The 25905-nt window shown below is 35.2% G+C and overlaps 1 protein-coding gene across 3 annotated transcripts in view; it reads right to left on the bottom strand.

Annotated features, from left to right (window-relative positions):
- DNAJC13 (DnaJ heat shock protein family (Hsp40) member C13) overlaps positions 1-25905 on the bottom strand; it is a 118902-nt gene that overhangs the window by 72012 nt on the left and 20985 nt on the right. For all 3 annotated transcript variants that reach the window (XR_009211574.1, XM_032143441.2, XM_058433394.1), the window contains 15 exons: positions 18152-18227; positions 17240-17389; positions 16773-16814; positions 13885-14085; positions 10939-11145; positions 10749-10844; positions 10281-10372; positions 8041-8207; positions 7859-7938; positions 7607-7776; positions 7074-7173; positions 4085-4192; positions 3235-3390; positions 1937-1993; positions 643-764 (listed from right to left, as the gene is read on the bottom strand). Coding sequence is in view for 2 of the 3 variants with exons in the window: in XM_032143441.2 (XP_031999332.1) it covers positions 643-764; positions 1937-1993; positions 3235-3390; positions 4085-4192; positions 7074-7173; positions 7607-7776; positions 7859-7938; positions 8041-8207; positions 10281-10372; positions 10749-10844; positions 10939-11145; positions 13885-14085; positions 16773-16814; positions 17240-17389; positions 18152-18227 (1824 nt within the window). In the remaining variant the exon portion in view is untranslated. The remainder of the gene's footprint in view (positions 1-642; positions 765-1936; positions 1994-3234; positions 3391-4084; positions 4193-7073; positions 7174-7606; positions 7777-7858; positions 7939-8040; positions 8208-10280; positions 10373-10748; positions 10845-10938; positions 11146-13884; positions 14086-16772; positions 16815-17239; positions 17390-18151; positions 18228-25905) is intronic.

Below are 25905 nucleotides of genomic sequence, written 5' to 3' on the forward strand. Positions count from 1 at the left end.
TGTTTTTACTAATATGAGTCATAATATAGTATGCTTAACATAGCTGAAAGGGTCACATGTTAGAAACCACAGAGGGTTAAAAGGGCTGGAATTCATGTAGTGTGGAATAAATGAATAAATTCATGTGTTTATATTTGAATGACTACTAGGAAAAAGGGAATCATTTAATTATAAAAGATTTAGGTTAAGTCTAGCTTAGGCTGGATATGGAAGGTTTTCTGTGGTTTTTAAAGTAGAGTATTTGACCAAAGATATTTAAAAATCAACTATGTGAGGTTTTCCCATGGGGTCATGTGCGTGAAAGATGGTCACAGGAATATAAGGAGAAAAGGCCTGAGCATGTGGTTCTAGTTCCATAAGCTTTTAAGTACCCTTTTCCATATTGGCCCCATGACTATGGTGTCAAAGCCTGATAATAGGTTAGTGGGGGGAAAAAGTAAACAGTGTTTCCCTCCAGGTTTTCCACAGGCAGGGACAGTGATCATTTGGGCAAAATCCTTCTGTAAGGAAAGGAAAAGAACTAGGTGGATCAAAAGAAAATGTAATATTTGTGTAATACAAACACATTTAGTTTTATGTAACATCTCAATCAATTCTCTAGACAGGAAGTTAATTTACAGCAAATTGAATTAAATCACCTACCTATTTGTAAGCATCCTTTGATCTGAGCTTATCGTAAACATCGCAGTATGCAAGTGTCGAGGTAAGGCACCTTCACTTAGGGCAAGCTCCTGCATTTTTGTAGCAATTTCTTTATCACCTTCCTTTGGAAAAAGGGTAAGATGATCCCTAAGGTGGCAATCCAGGACAAGCTATCCAAACTTTAAAAAACTAATTTTACATCTTTAAATGAAAAAACCATTCAGTATGTAATAAAAGTTTAAAATGCATCTTCTAATCACCCAAAAAAAAATAGGTGAGTAGTAGCACAGGTAATTTTTAAACCTTTGGAATAAGGTTGAGATGTTTCCAGACAAATTTACCTCATAAACTATGCTTTGCTAAACTTAATATTAAAACTAGGTTCACTCCCTCTGTGTATAGCTGCTAACAAAAAGGAAAGGCTTGGCTATCGCAAGCTCTGTAAAAGATGGGTACTTTGGAAGCTAGTATTGGGCAAAGAACGCATTAGCTAAAGGGAGAAAATTAGCCTTTGGCTGTATATGCACACTAAAAATGCAAATAAACTTTGATGTTCCATTCAGTTCAACGCCTATATATATTTACAGCTACTTAAGGGCATACTAATTCTGTGATTGTGTGCTATGCTTATGCACAATAAATGAATTTTTTGGTAAAAGGAGACTCCTTCAATTGTATTCAAATTGCTTCTATGACAACAAAAGAATACAAGAATTCAAAAGCCATTTAGACTGATGTCATTGTAAACATCATAGTATGCAACAGACATTCATAGCCACAATCTTTTAAAAAATATAGAAGCATAAAGCAACTATCTTAAAGAAGCAGTATCTTCAACAAGATCATGCTCCAATCTCTAGAGCTCAATTACAAATATGCTTTAGCAAGAACTTTTTGTTGCCTTTCTTACTTGATATCATTTTGCTATGAACTAACTCCATCAATAGATTTCTATACAATCTCAGTATCTCAAGACTTCAACACTGTCAACATTATCCTTCCAAAAAAGAGCAACTGATAGAATGCTAGCTTTTAATTAAGTAAAATGAACAAATAATGCAGTAACAGATTTATTTGCTCTACAACTTCACTTACTATGAAATTAAAACTTTTATTATTGAGGATTGTTTCTGTAACAAGTTTAAAACTAATTTATAATAAAGATTTAAAATTACTTTTCTTACCCAGAGAAATGTTTATTTCCCAAAAAGACTGAAAGGCAATATTGTCAACTTCAATTAAAACAGCCTATCAACAATCAAGTACGGTTAAAATTTCAAAATTGTTCTCTCACCTCTATTATTGCCTTCATAACCAACCCAGCTCCTTTTATTATTGCCATGGAAGGATGCTTTAAAGTGAGGGGAAAAAAGTGTCAAAAAATAAAAAAGAATTTTATTCCAACACATTTAGCTGTTACTCTTAAGAAGGATATACATTTTTACACAAGGTATAAGCCATAAAATTAGTAAAGGATACATCTCAAAGTCAGTTTGGTTAAATATTTATTTTCACAACATAGCCTTAGAGATAGACACATAAACAAAGAATTTACATTAGTAGGAAATAGAAGGCATTTATTTGAATAATTATAATTATTTGAATGATACGTATCAATGATACTAATAAAATATAAATATCATATATACATACATGTATCTAATAAGTACTATAGTACTGAATAAAATAACAAATTTTCCAGTGTTTATGAAGAGCTCTGCTAAAGCTCATTTTATTTGGGAATTTGTAAAGAAAAGGGAACTTTGGGCCTACCAGAGAAAAATGAGCTTTTCACTACTAAAGTGGAGGCCAGATGTGGTGGGTCATGTTTGTAATCCCAGCACTTTGGGAGGCTGAGGCAGGAGGATCGCTTAAGCTCAGGGGCATGAGAACAGTCTGGGCAACAAAGGGAGACCCTGTCTCTACAAAACAAATAAATAAATAAATAAATTAGCCGGGTTTGGCAGCATGTGCCTGTGGTCCCAGCTACTCAGCAACTGAGGTGGGAAGATCACTTGAGCCTGGGATGCTGAGGCTGCAGTGAGCTGTGATTCCATCACCGCACTCCAGTCTGAGCAACAGAACAAGACCTTCACCTCGAAAAATAAGTAAAATAAAATAAAAAAAGCAAGATATAGAAAATGGGCAGAGTGTCAAAACAGCAGTCAACACCCATCAACGGGACTCTACATGAAACACCAAGAAATCTGTACGCTCAAAATGTACCAATATGATAATGTACTAGGTGCATTTATTTGTCAATATTATAGATCAAGCTTGTCCAACCCGCAGCCTACATGGATGCTTATATTTATTCAAAGCTAATCCAGGATGGCTTTGAGTATAGCCCAACACAAATCTTAAACTTTCTTAAAACATTTTTGCGATTTTTTTTTTTCTTTTAGGTCATCAGGTATTGTTAGTGTTAGTGTATTTTATGTGTGGCCCAAGACAACTCTTCTTCTTCCAGTGTGGCCCAGGAAAGCCAAAAGACTGGCCACCTCTGCTATAGAAGTATGTTTTGAAACAGTGACCCTAAAAGTGGTTCCCTTAAATTCACTGTTATCTGACAAGAAAAATAAAAGCTCTCACCTGAAAAAGTTTAAAAAGGGTTCTTCCATTGGATGCTACCATCTCTAAGAGCATATCAAACTGCTGCCCTTCAGTTGTCTCACTATATGGAGCACAGAGGGCAAAGGTAAGGAAGTCCAAGAGCGAACTAATAACTAGGGCACCAGTCCCATGATCCTGAAACAAAGCAACAGATTCTCTTAAAGACTTAGAGATGGGGACCTTCAGTTAAATTGTAATAATAATGTGTTCCTTTCTGTTATTCTATATGTCAGACATAAACATCGACTTTAATTTCTCAACATGAGGTTTGAAGTTGGATGACTCTTTAGTACTTGCTTTGCTCATATAGTGAAACCATTATCCATCATACCTCAAAAGGAACAATTAAAATTCAAATTTCAAGAGTATAACCAAGACTTCTCAAATGTGTGTAACAAGGGTTAATGTTTATTTGCAAAAAAGAATCTTTGACAATATTTGCAAAACTCTGGCAATCTGCTTATGTTCCTTCAAGATGCTATAGAATGCCCATCTCCAAAATTGTTATCAGGGACTGAGGAACAAAGATTTGGTTTAATTTTTTTTTTTTAGAGCAGTTTATTTCATAGTGACATTTTTAAAGAAAGAAAAAATAAAAATTTGGAGTATCACTGTGAAAATCTAAAGGCTTTGACATCTATCCTTCCCAGATGAATGGATATAGTCCTAAGACAAAATATTTTATTATCAGTGACCAAGCTGAACTGTGACCAGTACTGACCAAAGCTGGGGGCTATAATAAAAATAAAACCATCCACGTGGCACTTCTAGAATATCTTTCAATAATGGTATGGTATCTACCATGAAGACAAATTTAATTATAACTTACCACATGGGAATTAAATTTCTCCAGTAAGTTTTCCAGAAACTTCTTTGACGAGAGAAGAGAAGCTTTGTTCAACTGTTCTTGTCTTAAGTCATAGTCATCATGCATGGGCTATTGATGAAAAAAAAAAAAAAAGTGATAATTCATAAGCAGTCCCACGTGCTAGCATCACGCAAAAGTCATTTATAAAGAGTATTCGTTACACATTGAAAGAATTAAAAACCATTGCCTTTAAAGTGTAAGGCAAAAAGGAAACTCATGATAAGCAGGCAGAAGTGATGATTTACCATGATTTTGATCAGACTTCACAGATAATTTGCCCAACAATTAACTCAACATATACACAAGGTACTCTCTCAAAAGTCACAGATCTTATTAAAAGTCAAACATTTGCCCACCCAGAATTTTGTAACTAAAATTTGAAATAAAATTTAGCATTTAAAAGTATGTACTAAAATTAACAACAAATACTGGTCTCAGGGTGATTTTCTTTTGAGTGTATAAAACATTCCAGCATGATGGTTAGGAGTAGAGCTCCAATCCTAATTTTACTACTGACAATAACTGGGAGACATTACGCAAGGTAAGTTACTTTACATAACTCTCCAAGTTTCATTTTCCTCAGCTGTAAAGTAGGAGTAATAGTATTTATGTAACATTAGTATGATGCTTAGATGAGATAATTCATGTAAGATACAAAGCCAATACCTAATATGTAATGAGGGCCCAATGTTTGTTTCATAGCATTGTTTTTTACTTTTTTTATTGTGGTAAACTACATATAACAAAAGTTACCATCTTAACCATTTTAAATTACACTGTTCAGTGGCATTAAGCATTCACATTGTTGGGCAACCATCACCACCACCCATTGCTAGAACTTTTTTCATTTTCCCAAACTGAAACTCTGTAATCATTAAACAATAATTCTCCATTCTGCCTTCCTCCCAGCCCCTGGCAATCACCATTCTACTTTCTGTCTGTGAATTTGACCTCATATAAATAAAATCATACAGTATTTATCCTTTTGTGACTGACTTCTTTCACTAGCATCACGTTCTCAAGGTTTATCCATGTTGCAACACGTGTCAGAATTTCCTTCCTTTTGGTTTCTGCTCATTTAGCGAATACTGTATGTTACTATGGTTAATTGTATAAACTTTGGAGCCAGAAAGTGGGCTTGAAGCCTCTGCCATTTACTAGCTACATGACCTTGAACAAATTGGGCCTTAAGTCCTTCTCTACAAAATAGATATAACAGTAGTAACTTCTAAAGTTCATTGGAAGACTGAATAATATATGAAAAATTCATAGAATAGTACCTGAAACACAGAAAAAATTAATTATTGTTTATTAAACAGCTTGACAAGGCCTGTTAAGGATAAAAATTAAAATTAAACATGAATATTATCCTCAGGAAGCTGACAGATTGAGAAAAATACGTCATGTTTAGAAACAGCAATAATTCAAAGAAGAAATTGCTAAGAAAGGTAAGTGTAATATTTATGAAGGGTAATCTCACTTCAGGGAGGGATAAATCACTACCACCTTCAGGAATAGGAAAGCTCCATTTATTTTTAAAATTTTATTTTAACTGCTGTGGGTGCCTAGTAGGTGTGTATATTTGGTAAGCTTCATTTAAAAGCTGACTTGAGCTCTTAATGAATAAGCAGGGAAAGAATTCTGAGCAGAGAGAATATATGAAATATTAAAAAATATATATATTGGTCTCCATCCTTGGCTCCTGACATAGAGCACCTAAAACCCTTGCAGACAGGGACACTAGCAGAATCTTTTGTTGCAATAGTCTTTTACCCTGGTTCCTGACACAGAGCTCCTAAGGCCTTTGCAATTTTCTGATAGGGGAGCCTGACACAAAGCTCTCTACCCTTAGAATTTCCTGGGTGATAGGAACGTCTTTTGTTCTAATAAAGCAACTCTCCGTATCATTGTTAAGTTCTAGTTATCTCACTACTTGTTTGGAACAGTAAATAAAATTAATTCACTTTTGGGAATGCAAGGTTTTATAGAAGTGTTTACTTATGTTTATGTACGACTAAGCTTGCCTAAAACACTTTATATAAGGAAAAGTCCCAGGTACTACACACAAAACTGAGATAATCGGAAACTTCAAAACTATACTAAACAATTGTTTCTCCCTCTGTACAAGCTGCCACTAAGTTAGATCTTTACTGAGCAAACAGCTTTCAGGTGTGCTTCTTCTTTAGCCCTGTGACTACCCTAGCTCAGCAACTTATCTCTTACATGACAATTTGGTCTACCTGCCTCTAATTTTACTTCTATTCTCCACATACTACCAGTGTGGGTTTTTAAAAACTCAAACCTGATCACATTACTGCTCTCTTGCTAAAAAAAATCCTTCAGGTGTTCCTTACAAAAAGATACAAATCTAGCTCCTCCCTCCTGATACAGAAGGTTTTTTATTACTGTCTGCATACATCTCTAGCTGCAACTCCTAATAAACCCCCATCCATATTTTATAACCCAACCATATTTAATTATTTGTTGCTTTCCAAACATGCCTTTTTATATGCTATTCCCCACCCAGGAAGGCCTTTCCAGAGCTAGAAAATTCCTGCCTGTCCTTCAAGATTCAGATCAAACGTAACATCTTCCAGAAAGACTGGGTGAGAATCTTTCATCTTCCCCTCATCGCCAAACAAAAATAAAGTGCTGCTTTTCAAGATCCTATGGCCCCTACTACCTTACCTTGTACAGATATGCCTACCTTACCAGACTGTCAACAAAGTGAAGGAAGAAAAGAACTTCTGTCTTAAGATCTTTGCATTTCTGGCACACAGCACATTGCCTGGTATTTAGGATATGCTAAACAAAGGTTTGAGTAACTATGAGAACAATTTAAGAAACAGAAACAAGAACTTATTGGTACAATGAAAATCTGGGATTGTGGAAATCAAAACCACCAGTCAACTTAAGAAAAACCAGTTTCCTTAAGAAAACTACTACTTACACACATAAGGGCACAAAGCATATCAACTGCTGCATGGATTACTCCGTTGTTGCTCCTTTTGAGTGCTTTTACTACCTTCACCCCTAGACGCTCGCGAAACCTTTTGGAACAAAAAACAAGCATATACTAGCAATACCAGAACATTTTAAATTGTTATATTACTGAAATAGGTCATATTAACTTTCCATTGCATTACTGGAACAATGATGTATTTTAAATTCCACCTCTGAAATTTATCAGTCTTCATAATAGTTTTTTCTTTAAGAGGGAAAATATTTTTTAGGGTTAACTAAAACTAAAAGGCATGTAATTTCCCATTCAAATTCAAGAGTCAGTAATATTACTGGTGAGTATGGGACCAATATTCCGCTTCTGCTGCCCTCACCTTCCTTTTTCATTTCTCATGAAGTACCATATCGCCCTATAAAAGGTATACTGGTTTAGTTAAGGAAAAGGAGGTGAATCGTTCATTATTTGCCATTTTGAGTAGTTCAAATTCTCTAAGAGAAGTTAAGTTTCAGAAGACAACTCACTTTGGAAGCTGAGTGAAAGCTAGGAAACCAGCTTTGGATGCCACAAGCCTCCTCACGGCCTGGAACTGACTCTCAAGTTCTGCATTTGAAGCAACGACATCCCCTTCTTGGGACAATAATGCTGTTATGGCATTATTGATCAGTTTTTCTTTGTTTTCTGAGAAGAGACCCTAGGTGAAGAAAGAGTATTTCAAAAAAGTTTCCATACCAAAAGTTAGTAACAATGAACAATTACGATAAAACTTAGCTTACATCTTGTGTTACTGCATGCAAGACTCCACTGTATGAAATATTAGCATTGAACCTGAACACAGAATCTGCAAAGTTGCCATCTGTAAAGAGATTAAGAGGTTCAAAAAGAAGATACGAATTCCTAATTCTTAAATTATTAAGTAGATGAGTGGAAATGTAATTACATTTAAATCAATACTTACTTGGAGGCGTAGCTAAGAACCTGAGGTGAAGGCTCTCTACTTCCTCATCAACAGGCATGCTGAGTAACCCCCATCGCTGACCTTTATGGGTTGGTGTCATTTTTACACAAACATCTCTATTACCAGAGGCTCTTACTCCATCCAGCAAACTTGCTAATAAGGAATCTCTAAGTAAGATTAAAAGTAAAAAAAGGTTTTAGCATTGATGATTTAGGGGAATTTTGATCTAGCATGAAGCATAGGCCCTTTAGCAGGTAATCTGCTCAGAGACACACTACAGTTACAATGGGAAACACAAACAGTGGGGCTTTAGGAAGAGCTCTAATACTAGCTCTTCACCATGCTGCTACACGACCTTGTACAAGTTACTTAAACATTAACTTTAACGTCTCTTTCTCTCCCTTTAAAATTATTTTTAACAGCTTTACTCAGTTCTGACAAATCACAAGTTATCCAATTAAAACATAGTTTGATAATTTTTAATTTATACAATTGTATAATCATCATCATCCAGTTCTGATATATTTTCATCACTCCAAAAAATTTCCTTCTGCTGATTTGCAAAAGAACACTCCCCAGCCCCAGGAAACCACTGATCTATCTCTGTAGTTTTGCTTTTTAAAGAAACTTCATAAAAACAGAATTACAGAATATGTAGTCTTAGGTGTCTTGCTTATCTTATCATACATAGGCTTTTGAGATTTATCCAAGTTGTTGCATGTATTAGGTCAGTCCTTTTTTTATTGCTGAGTAGTATTCCATTGTGTGAACAGACAACATTTTGTCTGTTCATTCACTGGCTGATCTAGATATGGATTGCTTCTGTTTTTGGCTATGAGTAATGATATTATGAACATCCATGTGCAAGTCTCTCTGTGGGCATCTTTTCATCTCTCTTGGATAGATACCTAAAAGCGGAACTGCTGGACCATATAAGTAAGTGTTTAATCTTTTAAGGAATTAACAAACTGTTTTTCAAACTGGTTTTATCATTTTACCTTCTTACCAGCAATGTATGAGAGTTCTTTTCTCCATATCCTCGCCAACACCTGGCACTGGCAGTCTTTTTGATGTTAGTTATGTTAGTGAATATACAGTAGTTCGCATTTTCGTTTCCTAAAGATTCATGATCTTTTCATGTATTAACATTCATAATTCTCCCGTGAGGTGTCTATTTGAATCTTTTGCCCATTTACTATTGGGTCACTTGGTTTTCTTCAGTATTGAGTTGTAAGAGTTCTTTATATATTCTGGATAGAAATCCTTTATTAGCTATATGCTTTGCAAAGATTTTCTCCCTGTGATCTGTCTTTTCTTTTTCTAAATGGGGTCAAAGTTCTAAATTTTAATGAAGTCTAACTAACAACCTTTTTTTCTTCTTTTCTAGATTGCGTTTTTGGTATTACATCTGAGAAATCTTTTCCTAACCCCAAGTCACAAAGAAGTTGCTTTGCTTTCTGCATATAAGTGTTATTGGGAATAAGAGGACCTTCTTCCTACAGCTACTGTCAGGACTAAGCAAGATAATGTACATAAAGCATCTGACAAACAGAGTGTTAAGATCCTTCCTCTGATTAGAACATCCATACTTTTTTTTTTTTTAAGGTGTTCTTTTTCCTTGAATTCAGGACAGGAAAAAAACATAACCATTGCTTAACATTTCAGTCTTGTTGACCTTAGATTGAAAGCTTTGTAAGGCAAGAAACTGCTATTGGTCATACTATACTACTGGAAATACTACAAAACACTAGTTACAGGCCCTGTGTGGTGGCTCATGCCTATAATCCCAGCATTTTGGGAGGTCAAGGCAGGCGGATCACTTGAGGTCAGGAGTTCGAGACCAGCCTGGCCAAGACGGCGAAACCCCATCTCTACTAAAAATACCAAAAAAAAAAAAAGGAAAGAAAAAAAAATTAGCTGGGCGTGGTGGTGCACACCTGTAATCCCAGCTACTTGTGAGGCTGTGGCAGGAGAATCGCTTGAACCTGGTAGATGGAGGTTGCAGTGAGCCAAGATCACGCCATAGCACTCCAGCCTGAGTGACAGAGTGAGACTCTGTCTCAAAAAAAAAAAAAAAAAAAAATTTTGAAAATGGGATGGTCATTTTAAATATGCAAGAAAATGTCTTTTCCCAAGTTAAATAATTTTAAATTTCTAGACTACAAATCTTTGGTTTTCCTTGTTGACCAAGCACTTTGCCTTGCACATACTAGGATTTCAAAAACTTAAAAAAAAAATACCTTTCTGTTGAAGAATATTTCCGTACTTGCCCTTTTATAAATTCAATGGTAAAAAGTTGTGGATTTTCTGAGTCACAGACCAATGCAAACACCTAATGAAAAAACAAAAAATAGCTTCAACAAAAAAAAGTTTATAGTTTTATAGTATTTCATTATAAAATGCATCGCTTAGCTTAGAAAAGTCAGTATTTTAAGATGTGACTTGTTTACAATTTAAGAGTTTAAAACTGTTTAAAATCTCAAATTTTCAGTTATAGAGTAATAAGTTCCATTCTTTATATACTTGGAAAATAACTTTTGTAATAATCATTGTTCTATGATCAATTAATATAAATATGTTAAGAGTTAAGTACAGATTCTGTCCATTTCATATTCTTTAGCCATGAGTAAACATTAAAATAGAAAGAAAATTATCCTAATTTATCAATAGAAAGAAATCTCATTTAAGCTAACAATGCTGAAACTTACTTCTCCTAAAGGCTTCAATGTTGCAATATTATAGGTTGCTGGATCACGTTCTACTAAACATGTTTCTGTAAGTGCTAGAAGTCTTTTAACAGGCTCCTTCAAAAAATAAAATTGAGACATATTAAAAAGTTATTTTTTAAAATGTCAAAATCAGATAAACAAATTTTCATTTTTAACATATGGGTCTTACCGAATGTCTAGGTGATATTTTTTGGACTACAAACTCTGCTAAAGATGTGATGGATTCATCAGTGCTGTATTTTCCAAAGCGAAGATTCAAATATTGCTCGAATTCTAAAGGCTCTTTCCTGATCCGCAATGAAATACCTATGTAGTTACCAGCATGGTCTATTGCACTTTTAATAATCTCTTCTCTTTGCTCTGATGCAAATAAATGCTGCACAAATTTAGAAATTTAAAAAGTCAGAGTTGAAACAACTGAAATGTGTCTATAGCTAATCAACTCATAGGAAAGGTATTAAAGTAGTAATTCTAGAGAAAAAAGAGGTAGGTATCAGAGGCAAATAAGCAGTTGTTTCAATGAAAAGACTATTACTAAATTAAAATAAGAAAGTCTCGGATACAGAGCTTTGCAACTAACTCACTGAATGGCAATTATCTCAAAATTTCTCAGGTTCTGGTTCTCATCACCTTGTGCAAAACAGCATGCTGGGTCTTCCAAGAAGGGCCTTCAAGGAACCCCAGCCAAGCCACTGGGGGTGATGGGTACTGTGTGGGCAGGATTCCCAGTTTCAAACAACGCAGCTCTGATTTAGTCTGTTTTACACAGTAGGCTTCTTTGCAAGATGATGCTGAAGAATGTTTAAATGTTTATAAGTCATTGGCCTACTGATGTTACAAACCAACTTCCTGGGCTCTATTTACAAAGGTAAGGAAACAGGCTACAGGATGAGTATCTGTTATTTGAAATGCTTGGGATCAGAAGTATTTCAGACTTCAGAGTTTTTCAGCATTTGGAATATTTTCATTACACTTACCAGTTGAGCATCCCAAATCTGAAATGCTCCAATAAGCATTTCCTTTAAGCATCATGTTGGCACTCAAAAAATTTCCGATTTTGGAACATTTTGAACTTCCAGATTTGGTATGCTCAACCTGAACATGCATTTGGTGCCTAGAGGCCAGAAATGCTAAATGTCCTGTAAAGGGCAGAGTAGGAGTGTCCCACACAAGAAAGAACTGTCCTCCTCAGAATGTCAACAGCTCCCCTGCTGAGAAACACTGGATCACATCATGTTTAAGAACCTGGTTTTATTCCTAGCAGCTTTTTATAGTCACCATAGATGCAAAAGGTATTAGATAAAGGTTTGTTGAATAAATCTGGTATAGTACCATATTTATAGTGAATTGATTCATTTTAGCTAGTGTCTTACAGTGAGAAAGTGGATTAATTCAAATGAAAACTTCTTGCTGCCACCAAGTAATACAAAATGTTGGCAATAAGAAGAGTATTAAAAAATTTTCATCCTTAATGTTTACCTTATTATTCCATTTTATGGCTTGGTTGAATTACTGTGATACAGTTATCCTATTAAGGCCTGACAGGCCATATTCTTGTAATCAGGTGTTTACCAACAAGATGTTAAGCATTCCAAATTACCACTGACCAGGGAAGAGACAGTCTATGGATAGCACTAAGACAGCATGCTTTGGGCTGGGAGAAGGGCCTTCATCTTTTGGGTCAAGCCTCAGAGGTAACCCACAGAGGTTTACCTGTATGTTCCTAGATGAGGGAAACTAGGATGGTACCCATCAAGTGGGGAAAGAGTAAAATCTAAGATGGAAAAAGGTCTGTAACTCTGAAGAACAAACTATATTTCTACATCAGATTATCTAGCCCCCATCATTGTTTATTTCCCTTTTGCTAACATCTACTATCTTATATATGTAAAAGTTCAACGCTTGCTTTGGCTCTGCTACCAACAGAAGGATATTTTATCTACAAAACACTAAAAATTGAAGCAGCATTCCCGGAACACTAAGGTAGCTACAAGAATTAAAATTTTCAAGAGAAAGGAATTTTGCAATTAAGTTCAAATGAGTCTCTCCATTTGGAGACTTTCTCTATTGCACATCTTTGAGACAGAAAGGCAGGATATATCTTAAAAAAAAAGTTATCTATACTTCAGCTTCCATTACTGATTAACAGGGTCTCAGCATCTAAAGTAGCTTCTGTTATACCCCATAATTTACTTATATATAATTCTGAATTTCAGAACAAAAACATGCAATGAATTCCAACTTGAAGTTTCAATGCATACTCAGATTTCAGATTATAAACAGCTAGGCAAAGGGTGAAAGACTTTCAAAAAGTAAGTGATTTTAAATTACTTTTTCCATTTCTTTTTTCCTTTTTGTGCAGAACAAGGTCTCACTACGTTGCCCAGGCAGGTCTCAAACTCCTGGGCTCAAGCTATCCTCCTAACTCTGCCTCCCTAAGTGCTGGGATTACAGGTGTGAGCTGCCATGCCAGGCTTAAATAACTTTTTCTTTTTTTTTATTTTATTTTTATGAGATGGAGTCTCGCTCTGTCGCCCAGGCTGGAGTGCAGTGGTGCAATCTCGGCTCACTGCAAGCTCCGCCTCCCGGGTTCACGCCATTCTCCTGCCTCAGCCTCTCTGAGTAGCTGGGACTACAGGCGCCCGCCACCACGCCCGGCTAATTTTTTGTATTTTTAGTAGAGACGGGGTTTCACCATGGTCTCGATCTCCTGACCTCGTGATCCGCCCACCTCGGCCTCCCAAAGTGCTGGGATTACAAGCGTGAGCCACCGCGCCCGACCTAAATTACTTTTTCAAAGAAAGCTTAGAAACTTTTTGGTATGACAGTAATACCAATGAAAATAACAACTGTAGTCACTGTTTACTGTACTAAGCCATCCATTGTGTGTAAAGCATTTTACATAAATTATCTCACCAGATCCTCACTCTCCTCATTTTGGAAAGCAGCAAATTGGGATTCAAGCTCAGGTATCTTTGATACTAAAACCTGCACTCTTATACTTCCTTCCTGAGGACTCACGTGAAATTTCAAAATGAAGTATAAAAAGCTTTGCTTTCCTTCAAATGGTCATGTCCCTTTTAAAGTGTTTTTTTTTTTTTTAAATAGTACTTACCAATCTACTAAATCCTCCATAAAGTATACAAAATCCTCCTTGATAATCTGAGAGATCTACAAATCCTTCAATATTTCTATAGTCATAGGAACAGAGTACTCTGTTGGTTGCAGGATTAATTTGGTCAAAGCCTCCTGGAGTTACTTCCAAAATTACAGGTTTTCTTGAGTCACTCCAGTGATGCTTATAGCAGTTGTATCTCTAGAGACAGAATCAGTATTACTTTTAGGTTCATAAAATAAAATTATATAAAATAAAATTTAATGTATCAGTCACTATTGAAACAACCAAAAATCTAATTGTCATCATAAATATTTAGAGCTACTATCCAAAGTGTTAAAAATATGATTAATTTTAGCTATTTGGAGGTGTTTAAGAATGTTCACATTAACTGAAGACAGTACATTCTTTTTTAATTAGCAACAGGTTTGGGTTACAATATTTTGTGAAGCTATTTTAAGCCACTCTATGTAAATTTATAAAAAGAAAAAAGAGGACATCCTACATAGAAATGTATTCTGAAAGAGTTTTACTGGAAAAAACGATCTACTTTCTTTGATGGATTCTTTTAATCCAAGTTCAATACCGAAAAGAGCTAAGTCACATTTCAGGGAAGTTGCAATATTCAATTTAAACAACCTGAACCGGCTCAGTATATTAATGTATATTTTATTTCCACATACAAAAAAAAAAGCTGAGGCCTACATTTGACCTTAGGCTTTTCTAATCACACAATTGGAAAGTTATCTTCAAGATGTTTGATCATATTAGCAAGTAAAATTCCATTTAGATAATATTCCTTCACAAAGTAGCTGAGTGTCAGAAATTATTGGAATAATCAATATCCATTAACTATCCAGTTTTAGTCTTTAAAAAGAAAAAAGGTTTAATCAAGGCTGCTAAGCAAAATGATGCGATACAGAAGAAGAAAATAAATTTAAAATAAAAGAAAATTGAAGCAGAGAGAAAATAAGGATAACAAAGTTTCAGATGTGAAATGAGTATCCTCTCCCTCACCCAAATACCGCAAAGTTTTCTACCCATCAATATAAAGTGGGATACATGGTCAATTACAATTTTTAACGTAAAAATCAATTGGTTGCTCTAGAGTACAACTATTTCTGATACTGAAATAAGAAATTATCTTCTAGGTTTTCAGAAAAGAGAGTTAAGCACTAAGTAATGAACACCTCCACTAATATCCCAACACTGAAGTCAGCAATGACCTTCACAGGACATCAAGTCTCCTCAATATTACTGAACTATGCATCCAACACACACATAGTTCCATAAAAGTAATTATGCAGACAGACAAAGGGCCTGCACTCATCCAAGAATACAGAACCTTGATTCTGAACTAAAAGATCAATCAATGCCACACCTCTCCTGCAGGAATAGCAGTAGAAGGCAGGGCACAAAAATCGTGGAGCTTTCCAAACTATACTTGTTTATATGTCTCAAGACCACTATATAGGATATTCTCCATTCCTCCCAGCTCATGAACAACTGCCATTAATGAGATGTGCTGATGGAAACATCATTATCCCTCAGGATTGCAGGGGCCAACCAAGAAGGACTTTGAGAAACCCTGATTCAGAAGTATATCTAGGGCAAATGGAGGTCTTAAGAGCCAAATTCAGCTTAGGCAAGAAGAGTGCCTTTTAGCCAGCACAGCATTTGGGGTGGAATGTAAACTTGTTTTTAGGACGATACAGGTGTCACTTTGAGCCCCTTACTCCTGATGTAAAATCAGGTAAACTATCCTCTGGGCAATCTTCTAGAGGTACTGTTTCTACCACAAGATTTTGAAAAGTATTAAGTGGCTGAAGTTAACTGGTACAAAAGACAGCTTATATAAAAACTCTAAGTATGCTTTTGAAAGCAGTTGTTTCCCAAACAGATGAGGTACGTCACCTGCCAATATAGAATAATTAAAATAAGCACACCAAGTTACGATTTATAAAAATTTGACCATGGCTCATCAGGAACAAGAAATAAGCAGCTCGCCAGTTGCCATTAAACTATTTTAAAAGGCTGCTGGGCAACCAGCCAATTGCTAGAGTTGAAATTAGTGAGGTTTCTGGGATGCTAAAACAAGCAGCAGAATATTCATAGAAAGGATGAGGGCTTAAGACAGACAGAATGGTGCTGCCCGCATATCAGAATTTAGTTCCTGCCTTTTGCCAGAAGCTAGGGTTCTGAACAGTTCTATAAATTTAAACATTATTTTTCTCCATTATAAAATACCCACTAATGGGAAGAAATTTAATATTTCAAGAGAGTGAAAAAAGGTTACACTCTTGTTCCTCTTTCCCAGAAGTCTCTGATTTAGTTCAAATGCTGCTGTTACGTTACTGGAAAAGGCCTGGGAAAGTTAAGACGACTCTGATATGCTACCACCGCTTCCTCCAAAGCTGTCAGTGCACCATGCCAAGCTTCAGTACAGGCCAGATCCAGTCCAAGCACATGTAAGAAGACAGTTTCAATATGCTCAAATCTTAAAACTTGAATACTTCTGAAATAAGAAACTCCTACACCAAACAACGAATGAATGTTCCAACAAGCACTATCAGCAGTATGACGTTCTCTGGTATTACTGTTTGGAATACTGTATAAGGACTACCTGAATGCTTACAGTATTGCTTTTAATGCTCCAAAGGTTTTTTTGCCTTTTTTCCCCCATCTACCAGTATCAACATTCTTAAATCTAACTGTTCATATTTGAGTTTCCTGTTAAACTACATCATATGATATCAGGAGACATTATAATTTTGTTTCTTTTCCCTTTAGCTTTGCTACAAATGGAACACACAGATTATGAAATGATTTCTACAATAAAGGGCAACATTTGAACAAATAAAAATACATAATAAATGTTAAATATTTACCCTTCCTGTGATTTTTCCCTCTGAAAAATCAGTTCTAAATCTCTGAAAGAGAAAACATAACCACAGTTTATGACAACAGACTAGTAAGGAAAACTTGGCTCAGTCCCTTCTACTCAAAGCAAGTAAAATCCTGACTTGGTAACCTGGACACTAAAAACTGTTATTCAAGTTACAGTTTAAGAATATTCAATAAAAAGAGTATGAAATCTTACTGAAGAACAAGGTAAACATATAATGCTTTCTCCTGCATATGCAATAAAAAAAAAAAACTAATAAACTTTCAAATATAAAAGATTTTCCAGCCTGTTAGAGAAAAGTGAACGTTTCACAGTGTCAAGTTAAAGGTCAGTAAGAAAAAAAAATCATAGTGGGTAAGGGGCAGAGAACATTAATTTCTCTACTTCTATGTAACTACTTTGTTTTAAAAAGAGAAGAAAGAAATTTCGTTTATGAACATGAAATCTTACCAATGCTTCTGTAAGAAGTTCTGTTCTGTGCTCTGTAGAAAATTTTAAAGTTTCTGACTTTTTTCCACTGCCTTTACGAAATGTGAGGTTGAACTCCGTTCCTTGTCCTTTTCCAACAGGGCTGATGCTGCAAATGTCTCCATAAGGCCACTTAAAAAAAAAAAAAAATTGACTGGTGCTACTATAATACACTAAAATGTAATGCTTATTTTTGTCACTTTAATTTCATAATCACTGATTAAATCAGCAAAATTTTACAAAATAGAGTCTAGAAATTGTGTCTTACAGTAATTCTGTAAAAGAAATTCTTTTAAAGGCTTTTAAGTCAGAAAAATCCAATATGTATTCCTATTTTAATGATGACATTAATCCAAAGAAATTAAAATTAAAAAGTGACAAGAATTGGGAAGTGAAATTTTATGATTACTTAAAAATTTGTTAAAAAGTTTGTGAAACACGCCTAATTTGGAATTAAAATAGGCCAGAATATCTTTGAATATGTTTACTTATAAATGTTCAGGTTACTCTTGCCTTTATAAACACATAATCCTACTCCCATGACAAGTATTTTATACTAACTGGACTCATGACTTATATATGCTTTTATTACAGTAAAAAGTGTAAGCCTTTATAAATTATAGAGAACTAAATTACTAATTTTACATAAAGGAGGTGGCCACAACTAATAGGAACATCAAGTTATACCCTTGAGAGCCTAGAAATAAGCGTATTCTCCCCCTCCCCTTTATTTATTATTTATTTTTGGTCCCCAAATCAGAGTATTATGTAAGCACATCAATCTCTTTCAGATTTGACATTTCTATCTTCAAGTACTGATTTAAGGGAGGGTAATGGTCACAGCCTGGCTTTTAAAATTCAAAGGGAGTTCATACAAACACCTAACAGGATTACCTGATTTGTTACTTCTAAGGTATTGGGATTATATGTAGTAATCGCATGAGTTCCAACTGAAAAGACACGCTTATACCTACAAAGGAAAACAAGTGCTTAAATTTAGTTTTAAACAAACAAAAAGATATTTTATAAGAAAATATATATAACACAAAACAAACATTTCAATACATAGAAATGTGTTAGTTGATTAATGGTGACTAAATATAGCTTAGTTATATATTCTCACCTTTTAAAATGTTCGAAAGTGTTATTTTTATTAAAACCCACCCACTCATTTTACTGTGAACTATTAAGATATCTAAGTAGAAAAGTATGACTTATATGCAATCAAGCTGGCAAAGCATCAGCTGAGGATGCTGAAAGATCCTAAATGGGAAAGTTTTATTAAAAAAAAACAAAACACTGCATACCAATGCTTTCAAAATACCCTTACAACAAAGCCATATGGAAAGGAAGGAAAAGCTATGGCCTGGGGCAACTGGTCAGTCACAGCCATATCCTGGAATCTTAATAGTTTCTACTTAAGCAACTACCTATTACATCTCAGTGTTGCAATTTTATAGAAGTAGGAAGCCTACACCACAAACAAGCAGTTTTCACTTCTCACTTCATTTCCTTTCAAGTAACATATCTGAAGGAGAAAAAACATTTGGGTATCAGTAATCCTTCAGAAGAGAGAGGAATTCATAATTATAAAAGGAAATTGAATTAGAAAAACTTATTTAAAGCAAAATAATTAGTTCTTTGGAAATAAAATATTAAAATGGATAAAACATTAGTATATATAAAACAAAATTAAGGAAAACAAAGAATTCACACAACCAAAAGTTTTTTAAAATGTTGTATATAACTCTATGCTGACAAATTTGAAAATTAAGAATAAATCAACCCTTATATGGAAGAATTTAAGAAAGCTGCAAAGAATTACATCCTCCAAAAGCACCAGGCTCAAATGATTTCAAGACAGAAGAAACCTAAGAGGACCAAGTAACTCCCATGCTCCTTAAATTGTTGCCGAAAACTGAGTAAAAACAGCTTCTCAATTTTTTTACTACTACTAAAATCTGAAAAGACAATACAATAAGAAAAAAACCCACCAATCTATTTTCAAAGCTAATATTAGCAGTAACAATCAAGTCGCATTTTAAAATAGTAATATACCGTCACCAATTAGGTAAAACTTCAATATTAGAAAAATCTATTAACATCATTTGTTATATTTATTGAAATATCTATTTGTATTTTAATACGAGATTTTTTTAGTTTTCAAAAATGCTTGTTAAATCAAATGCCTTTTTGACATCTACGGAGAGAATCATGTTTTCTTCCTTTGAACTATTAATATGCTAAAAAGACATAAATAACTTAAACGAACAGCCATGATCAGACTCAAAGGTAATACAATAAAAGTATTCCCATTAAGATCAAGAGAGATCTTTCACATTTTCATTTTTCTCTTGTTTATTTTTTAAAATCAGTATATTATAAATATGAGAAAGTATTTCCATTTAGGTAAAAAGGAAATGATAGATTTTATTAATCTTTACCACATATCCATATAGAAAAGTATTGCTACATTGTAAGTGCTTTTTTTCCTAACTCTACATGTCTAAAGTGGAGTGAGAAACTAAAGAATTATAGCACTTCCCTCTAACAAAAAAGCAGTCATTTGCTTCTTTTTAAAGTGGAGTGAGGGTTAGGGGACTGGTGAAGTAAACAAGCTATCTAAAGAGCTTAAAAGTCTCAAAACTTCAAAGGCTTAATCAATTAATAGGAACAAAGAAATAAGATTTTGCTCAGTCTTTGACTTAAAAGCTGCAGAGTGAAATCAAATGTGCAATAAGAGATGTGAATTCACAAACTATTTTTCAGAATCACCTTGAAAGTCAAACATGAAAATCCTTATAATCCTGAAATAAAACTACAGAATTTGTTTATTTTATTCTGTGAGCAAAAAGTGAAAGAATGCCTGAAATGTTCCAAATGTAACTGCTGGTGTCATGTACAGTCTTAGAGGACTGGCTAAGAAAACATCCTTTTCAATCCTACACCAATCTTCTCCACCACACCTAAGCCTCTTCTAATATCTTTCTCATATAATTCTGTCATCTAGAGCATACTGTCAAAAGAACTTTGAGATGACAATATTTTAGACCTACATTGTCCAATAAGAAAGACTTTCTGATATGGCAAATTTCCACGGTCCAATAAGGAAGTAGTCCCCAACCTTTTTAGCACCAGGGACTGGCTTTGTGGAAGACAATTTTTCCATGGACAGGGCAGGGGGATGGTTTCAGGATAAAACTGTTCCACCTCAGATCGTCAGGCATGAGTTAGATTCTCGTAAGGAGCACACAACCTAGATCCCTCTCATGTGCAGGAGGTGGATGCAGCTCAGGCAGTAATGCTTGCTCGCTTGCCCACCGCCTACCTCCTGCTGTGGGGCCCAGTTCTTAAAGAGGCCAAAAACCTGGGCTTGGGGGCCCCTGCAGTAAGGTAGCAATGAGCCAAGTGTACCTATTGAGCACTTGAAATGTGGCTAAGGCAACTGAATTTTACATTTTATTTAAAGTTAAATAAATAGCCACATGTAGTTAGCGGCTACCATACTGGAGAGATCACATTCTGGATCCTTCAGCAAAAGGATCCTGGAGTTGTATGCACGCTAGACCCAGCGGAGTACTGTCACAACTAGTAAACACGGAGCTATCTTTCAGATAAATATTGAGCTCTAAAGCCATCCTAAGAAAGCTATTAATAAAAAAAATTCCTAAGAGAATTCCCTTCCCCTCCGCATTCCCTTCCTTAAGTACTCCCCATGCTGCTCCTCTTTTTAGAGTGGCTGTTGAACTTCGCTTAAGGATGGGGCAAATATTTCTATGTCATTTAAGACATCTTTATAAGCAAGCTTGAACTTCCAAAGATTACCAAAAAAGCCTCCCTGGATAACAAAACTAAACTTTCAATGATTTTCTAAAAAGCCCCCTTAGATAACAGATTCAGAGATGAGAATCTCTAAAATGTCTCGCATGTATAGAATATTAGTCAACATTTACAGCTAAAAGATTTTTATCAGCAAAGCACAATGACTCACACCTGTAATCCCAGTACTTTGGGAGGCCGAGGCAGGGGAATCACTTGAGGTCAGGAATTTGAGACCAGCCTGGCCAACATAGTGAAAACCTATCTCTACTAAAAATACAAAAATTAGCCAGGCATGATGGTGGGTGCCTGTAATCCCAGCTACTCAGGAGGCTGAGGCAGGAGAATCACTCGAACCCGGGAGGTGGAGGCTGCAGTGAGCCAAGATCATACCACTGTATTCCAGCCTAGATGAGACTGCGTCTCAAAAAAAATAAATAAAAGATTTTTATCTTTTACTAAGTCAACAGTGTCCCAAGTTAAAGAAGAGACAAAGACTCCACGGATTCAGGGAGGCACAAATCTTCATCTTTGAGACTAACTCCTACCATAGTACCCAGCATTGACTACAGTAGATACTCCAATAAATGCTTAATAGCTAAATAAAACAATCTATCCAAAAATATGTCAACATACAAATCTATGACCTATTAGCCTGCTCTTGCCTTTAAAGCAGAATGTCAGACAGCAAGTAATTTTACACCAATTTTTAAATTCATAGTATAACATCAGAAAAAAGAGCTTGCCACCAACTGAAAAATTAATATTCATATTGACTTTACCTACTGCACCTGTTTTCTTTTTATTCAGGCACTAAACTTACATCATTAAATGCCTACAAGAAGTAGGTATTTCTTAAGTTATCACAACTCACAAGCTTATTGTAATACAACAGCTTATTAAGAAACATAATTTATGTTACCATTAGGTATGTTATTTAGAATCAGGAAACAAATGCTGCTTAAAGAAATACAAGTGTTTGAGGCAACTGCTTTATCTATGGGGCATTTTACTCCCCCTGAAATTGGTGATAAAGAATAAGAAAAAAAAAATGTAGTGCTAATGACAGTATTGGTGGAGATAAGATCATCTGAACAGGAAAACCACTCAGGCAAAAGCTGGGGATGTAATCAAGTTTTGGATTTGATAAGGTGATGCTTATATTTTTTTAACAGACAGATTAAACTTATATTAATTTATATTAAAACACTTCTAAATTATTTTAATTCCTGAAAATAAAAATGTTACAGCATTCTTAAGTTTTCTAGTTCTTATGAATACTGCTTTCCTCTTTTAAACAATTTTTTTGGCCGGGTGCAGTGGCTCACGCCTGTAATCTCAGCATATTGAGAGGCCGAGGCGGGAGGATCCCTTGAGCCCCGAGACCAGGCTGGGCAAGATGGTAGACCCCATCTTGAAAAAGACACACACACACAAAAAAAAACCAAGAAATTTTTATAACATTTTTTTATATGGTATTTTATAGCATGATTTTTTTTTTTTACATAAGGTATTTTATAACATGTTTTTTTACATGTTTTCTTTAGGCAAAATAAAAAAAAAACAATGTGTTAGGTCAGATACTGTATTAGGTACTATAATGGATTAAATGAGTATCTGACACTGTGCTGGGTTCAATAACATGACAGTGAATAAGAGTCCTTTAAAGACTCAGTTTCCTCCCAACATTTTATTAGTTACCTAATTCAGACATCTGAAATAAACTTCAAAGTAATAAGAGCTAAGATTCTTGTCATTGTCTCAAAGTTAATTTCTGACTCGAATATTTAACTAGCTTGTATCAATCAGGCATGTAAAATAGTGTCAACAGAGATACTACAAAAATACTGGTCACCATCATAACATCTATTATATTCTTCTGCACAGAAAATCCATGTAATTCAGTATTATCATAATAGAGAAAATTCAACATTTTTGTAAACTGAGAAAGTTTATGTTTACTATAAAATAATGGTTCTCAAATTCTTGACATCGGAAAATTTTTGTGTACATGTATTACTTTTAAAGTTCAAGATCCTCAATCCCTTCAGTGGAGAATCTACGCCAACAGGCTTCAAAGAAGCCAAACAGAGCTAATCAAAGTTAGAAGACAGCTTTTATGTTACACACTCTAGATCTCATAACACACAGCATAAATCTTTATAATACTGTAGGCAAGGTTGGCTAGTTATAATTGTTCACTGGCTGATGCAAGGGAACTAACATATCTTAACTGAAAGCAATTCTATTCATGTCCCAGTATTGTAGATATTGACAACTGTTCCCTAGAAGTAAGCCAACATCTACTTCCCCACAAATTTCACCTGCTGGCCCAAGTTCTGTCTTTCAGGTGCACACGGAGCATACCTAATTCTTCTGCCAGTCAGACCTTCCATCTGAATTCTTCCTAGGCTGAATATCCTAGTTCCCTTGGCCATTTTAAAACAAGTTTTGGCCACCAATTTCTTGAAGCCTTTAGGATACTCATGGAACCCAGGATTTTTCCTTTTATCATTAAAAGCTTGAGAATCCAGTAACTTGAACTAAAATTTGAGTCCATCTAATAATGAAATTAAGGATAACTGACCTACAACATTTCTTAGGAGATTAATGGTCAGCATTGGTAAAGGAGGCACTACAGCTTAATCGTTAAGCACACCAGCCACATTGCCTGGACTCCTCACTAGCTGTATTTTATCTGATAACTTCCTTAACTTTTCTAAGCTTTGGTTTCCCCGACTGAAAGATATGGATAATACATACAGTCATGCGTTGCTTAACAATGGGAATAGATTCTGATAATGCGTCATTAGGTGACTTCACCATTATGTGACTATCACAGATTTCTTCCCAAAATTCTGTACGTAAATTACTAGTTTTGTACTTACACAAACCTAGATAGTATAGCCTACTAAACTCCTAGGCTACATGGTATAGCTTATTGCTCCTAGTATACAACATTACTGTACTTAATGCTGTAAGCAGCTGTAACACAAGGGTAAATATCTGTGTATCTAAACATATGCAGTCCATCATTGACGGAAATGTTATGTAGTACATGACTGTATATCTACTTCATAATGTGAGAAAAGAAATAATCCATGTAAAGTACTTGGCACTTATGTGCCTGGCTAATGAGTGTAACAGTCAATATATGTTAGCTATTCCTATTGTTATTATTCCACTAGTTGACTAAGAGAGTGGGGAAGCCCAAAACTCCAGTAGAATAACTGAACAAATTATAATTAGTATATTTATGTTTTAAAGTGGCCATAACTGCTTTTTTTGAGATGGAATCTAGCTCCGTTGCCCAGGATGGAGTGTAGTGGCGTAATCTCAGCTCACTGCAACCTCCGCCTCCTGGGTTCAAGCGATTCTCCCATCTCAGCCTCCTGAGTAGCTGGGACTACAGGCGTGCACCACCACACCAGATAATTTTTGTGTTTTTAGTAGAGACGCGATTTCACAATGTTGGCCAGGCTGATTTTGAACTCCTGACCTCAAGTGATCCTCCAGCCTTGGCCTCCCAAAGTGCTGGGATTACAGTCGTGAGCCACTGCGCCCGGCCCATGACTGCTTTAGTGTATTCATAATCAAAACAAAGAACAAAATTAATGGGCAAACTGATCATTCATCTGGTTGTATTGCCAGGATACTCTGTAGTGAAAAGTTCACTTGAAACATCAGTTTCACCAAGGAGGGCTCATTCAGATACAAAGTTGTACTCCTCAGAAAAGAAAAAGAAGAAATGGATAGGACATACTCCACAAATTTCTGTCCTAAAAGCTCAGTAAGAGCTTTAGAAGAAATAAAAGGGCATCCCATGAAATGTATTTTAAGGCCTTAAATTCCATGATGCAATGTCCATATCTTTTCCAGCTCAGATGGATCTAGCTTTGAACACAACATTATGTGTAAAACATAAGATTCTGATGAAGGAGATATGATCCAATTTGCAATTCTAGGTAAGAGACGTTCAAGTCCCAGGTTGCCTGATAGTCACAAAAAATTAGACAAAGAAAACACAAAAGAATTAAGGACAGCTCATCTGAGTTTTAAAGACTGGCAGGGTCAAGAGCAAAGGGAAAAAAAAAAAAACAAAAAACCCCTCAGGATTCCTGGAGGTTATGAAGATTGGTGAGGTGTGTAAATGCCAGGCAGCAAAAGATATCTTTTCTCTTGTAGAACTCCATTCCTACATATAAGAAAGGTATTAGAAATTCACTAGCTTCCCTTCGTCTCAGCACTTCTCTCAATTTCTTGTATCCAGTTATTACAGAGACTATGAATGTAGTGAGCTTCTGTTATTGAATTTCATAGACTGATCATTATATATCCTAATGCATTGAGGTGAAAATCCTGTTTAGATACCAAAATGATACTCTAAATTCACAGCATTTGCTACAATTAAGGTATGCAATATTAAGGTGATCCACCGGTAGATTTTACTTATAAATTTTTATCCAGAAAAAACTGAGAACCTGTACCTTGAATATCACTCTGAAGTTTTTCCATAGTGAATCTGCACTTCTGCTTTAACTGAAACATCTGAACTTTCCTTCCTCTCTGAAATGGCTTACTTAGGCCAAAACAGAAATTTTTCTCCTTCATGAAAGAAAAGTGCCTTTTCCCCCCTGAATCTACTCTCCTTTTCTTGCTCCTCCCAGAATAAACGTATAATTAAATTATGTCTATACAAGCTGGAAAAATGAAAAGCACAGAAGCTACTTTGCTAGCTAAGGCATCCATAGCGATGATGCACAGACCCTAAATAAAGGCATTCAGTAGCTATAAAGTGAGGTATAATGAAAACTACTACAAAGGTAACA

This window comes from Hylobates moloch, unplaced genomic scaffold (genome assembly GCF_009828535.3).
Source record: "Hylobates moloch isolate HMO894 unplaced genomic scaffold, HMol_V3 SCAFFOLD_22, whole genome shotgun sequence".
NCBI classification, from domain to species: domain Eukaryota; kingdom Metazoa; phylum Chordata; class Mammalia; order Primates; family Hylobatidae; genus Hylobates; species Hylobates moloch.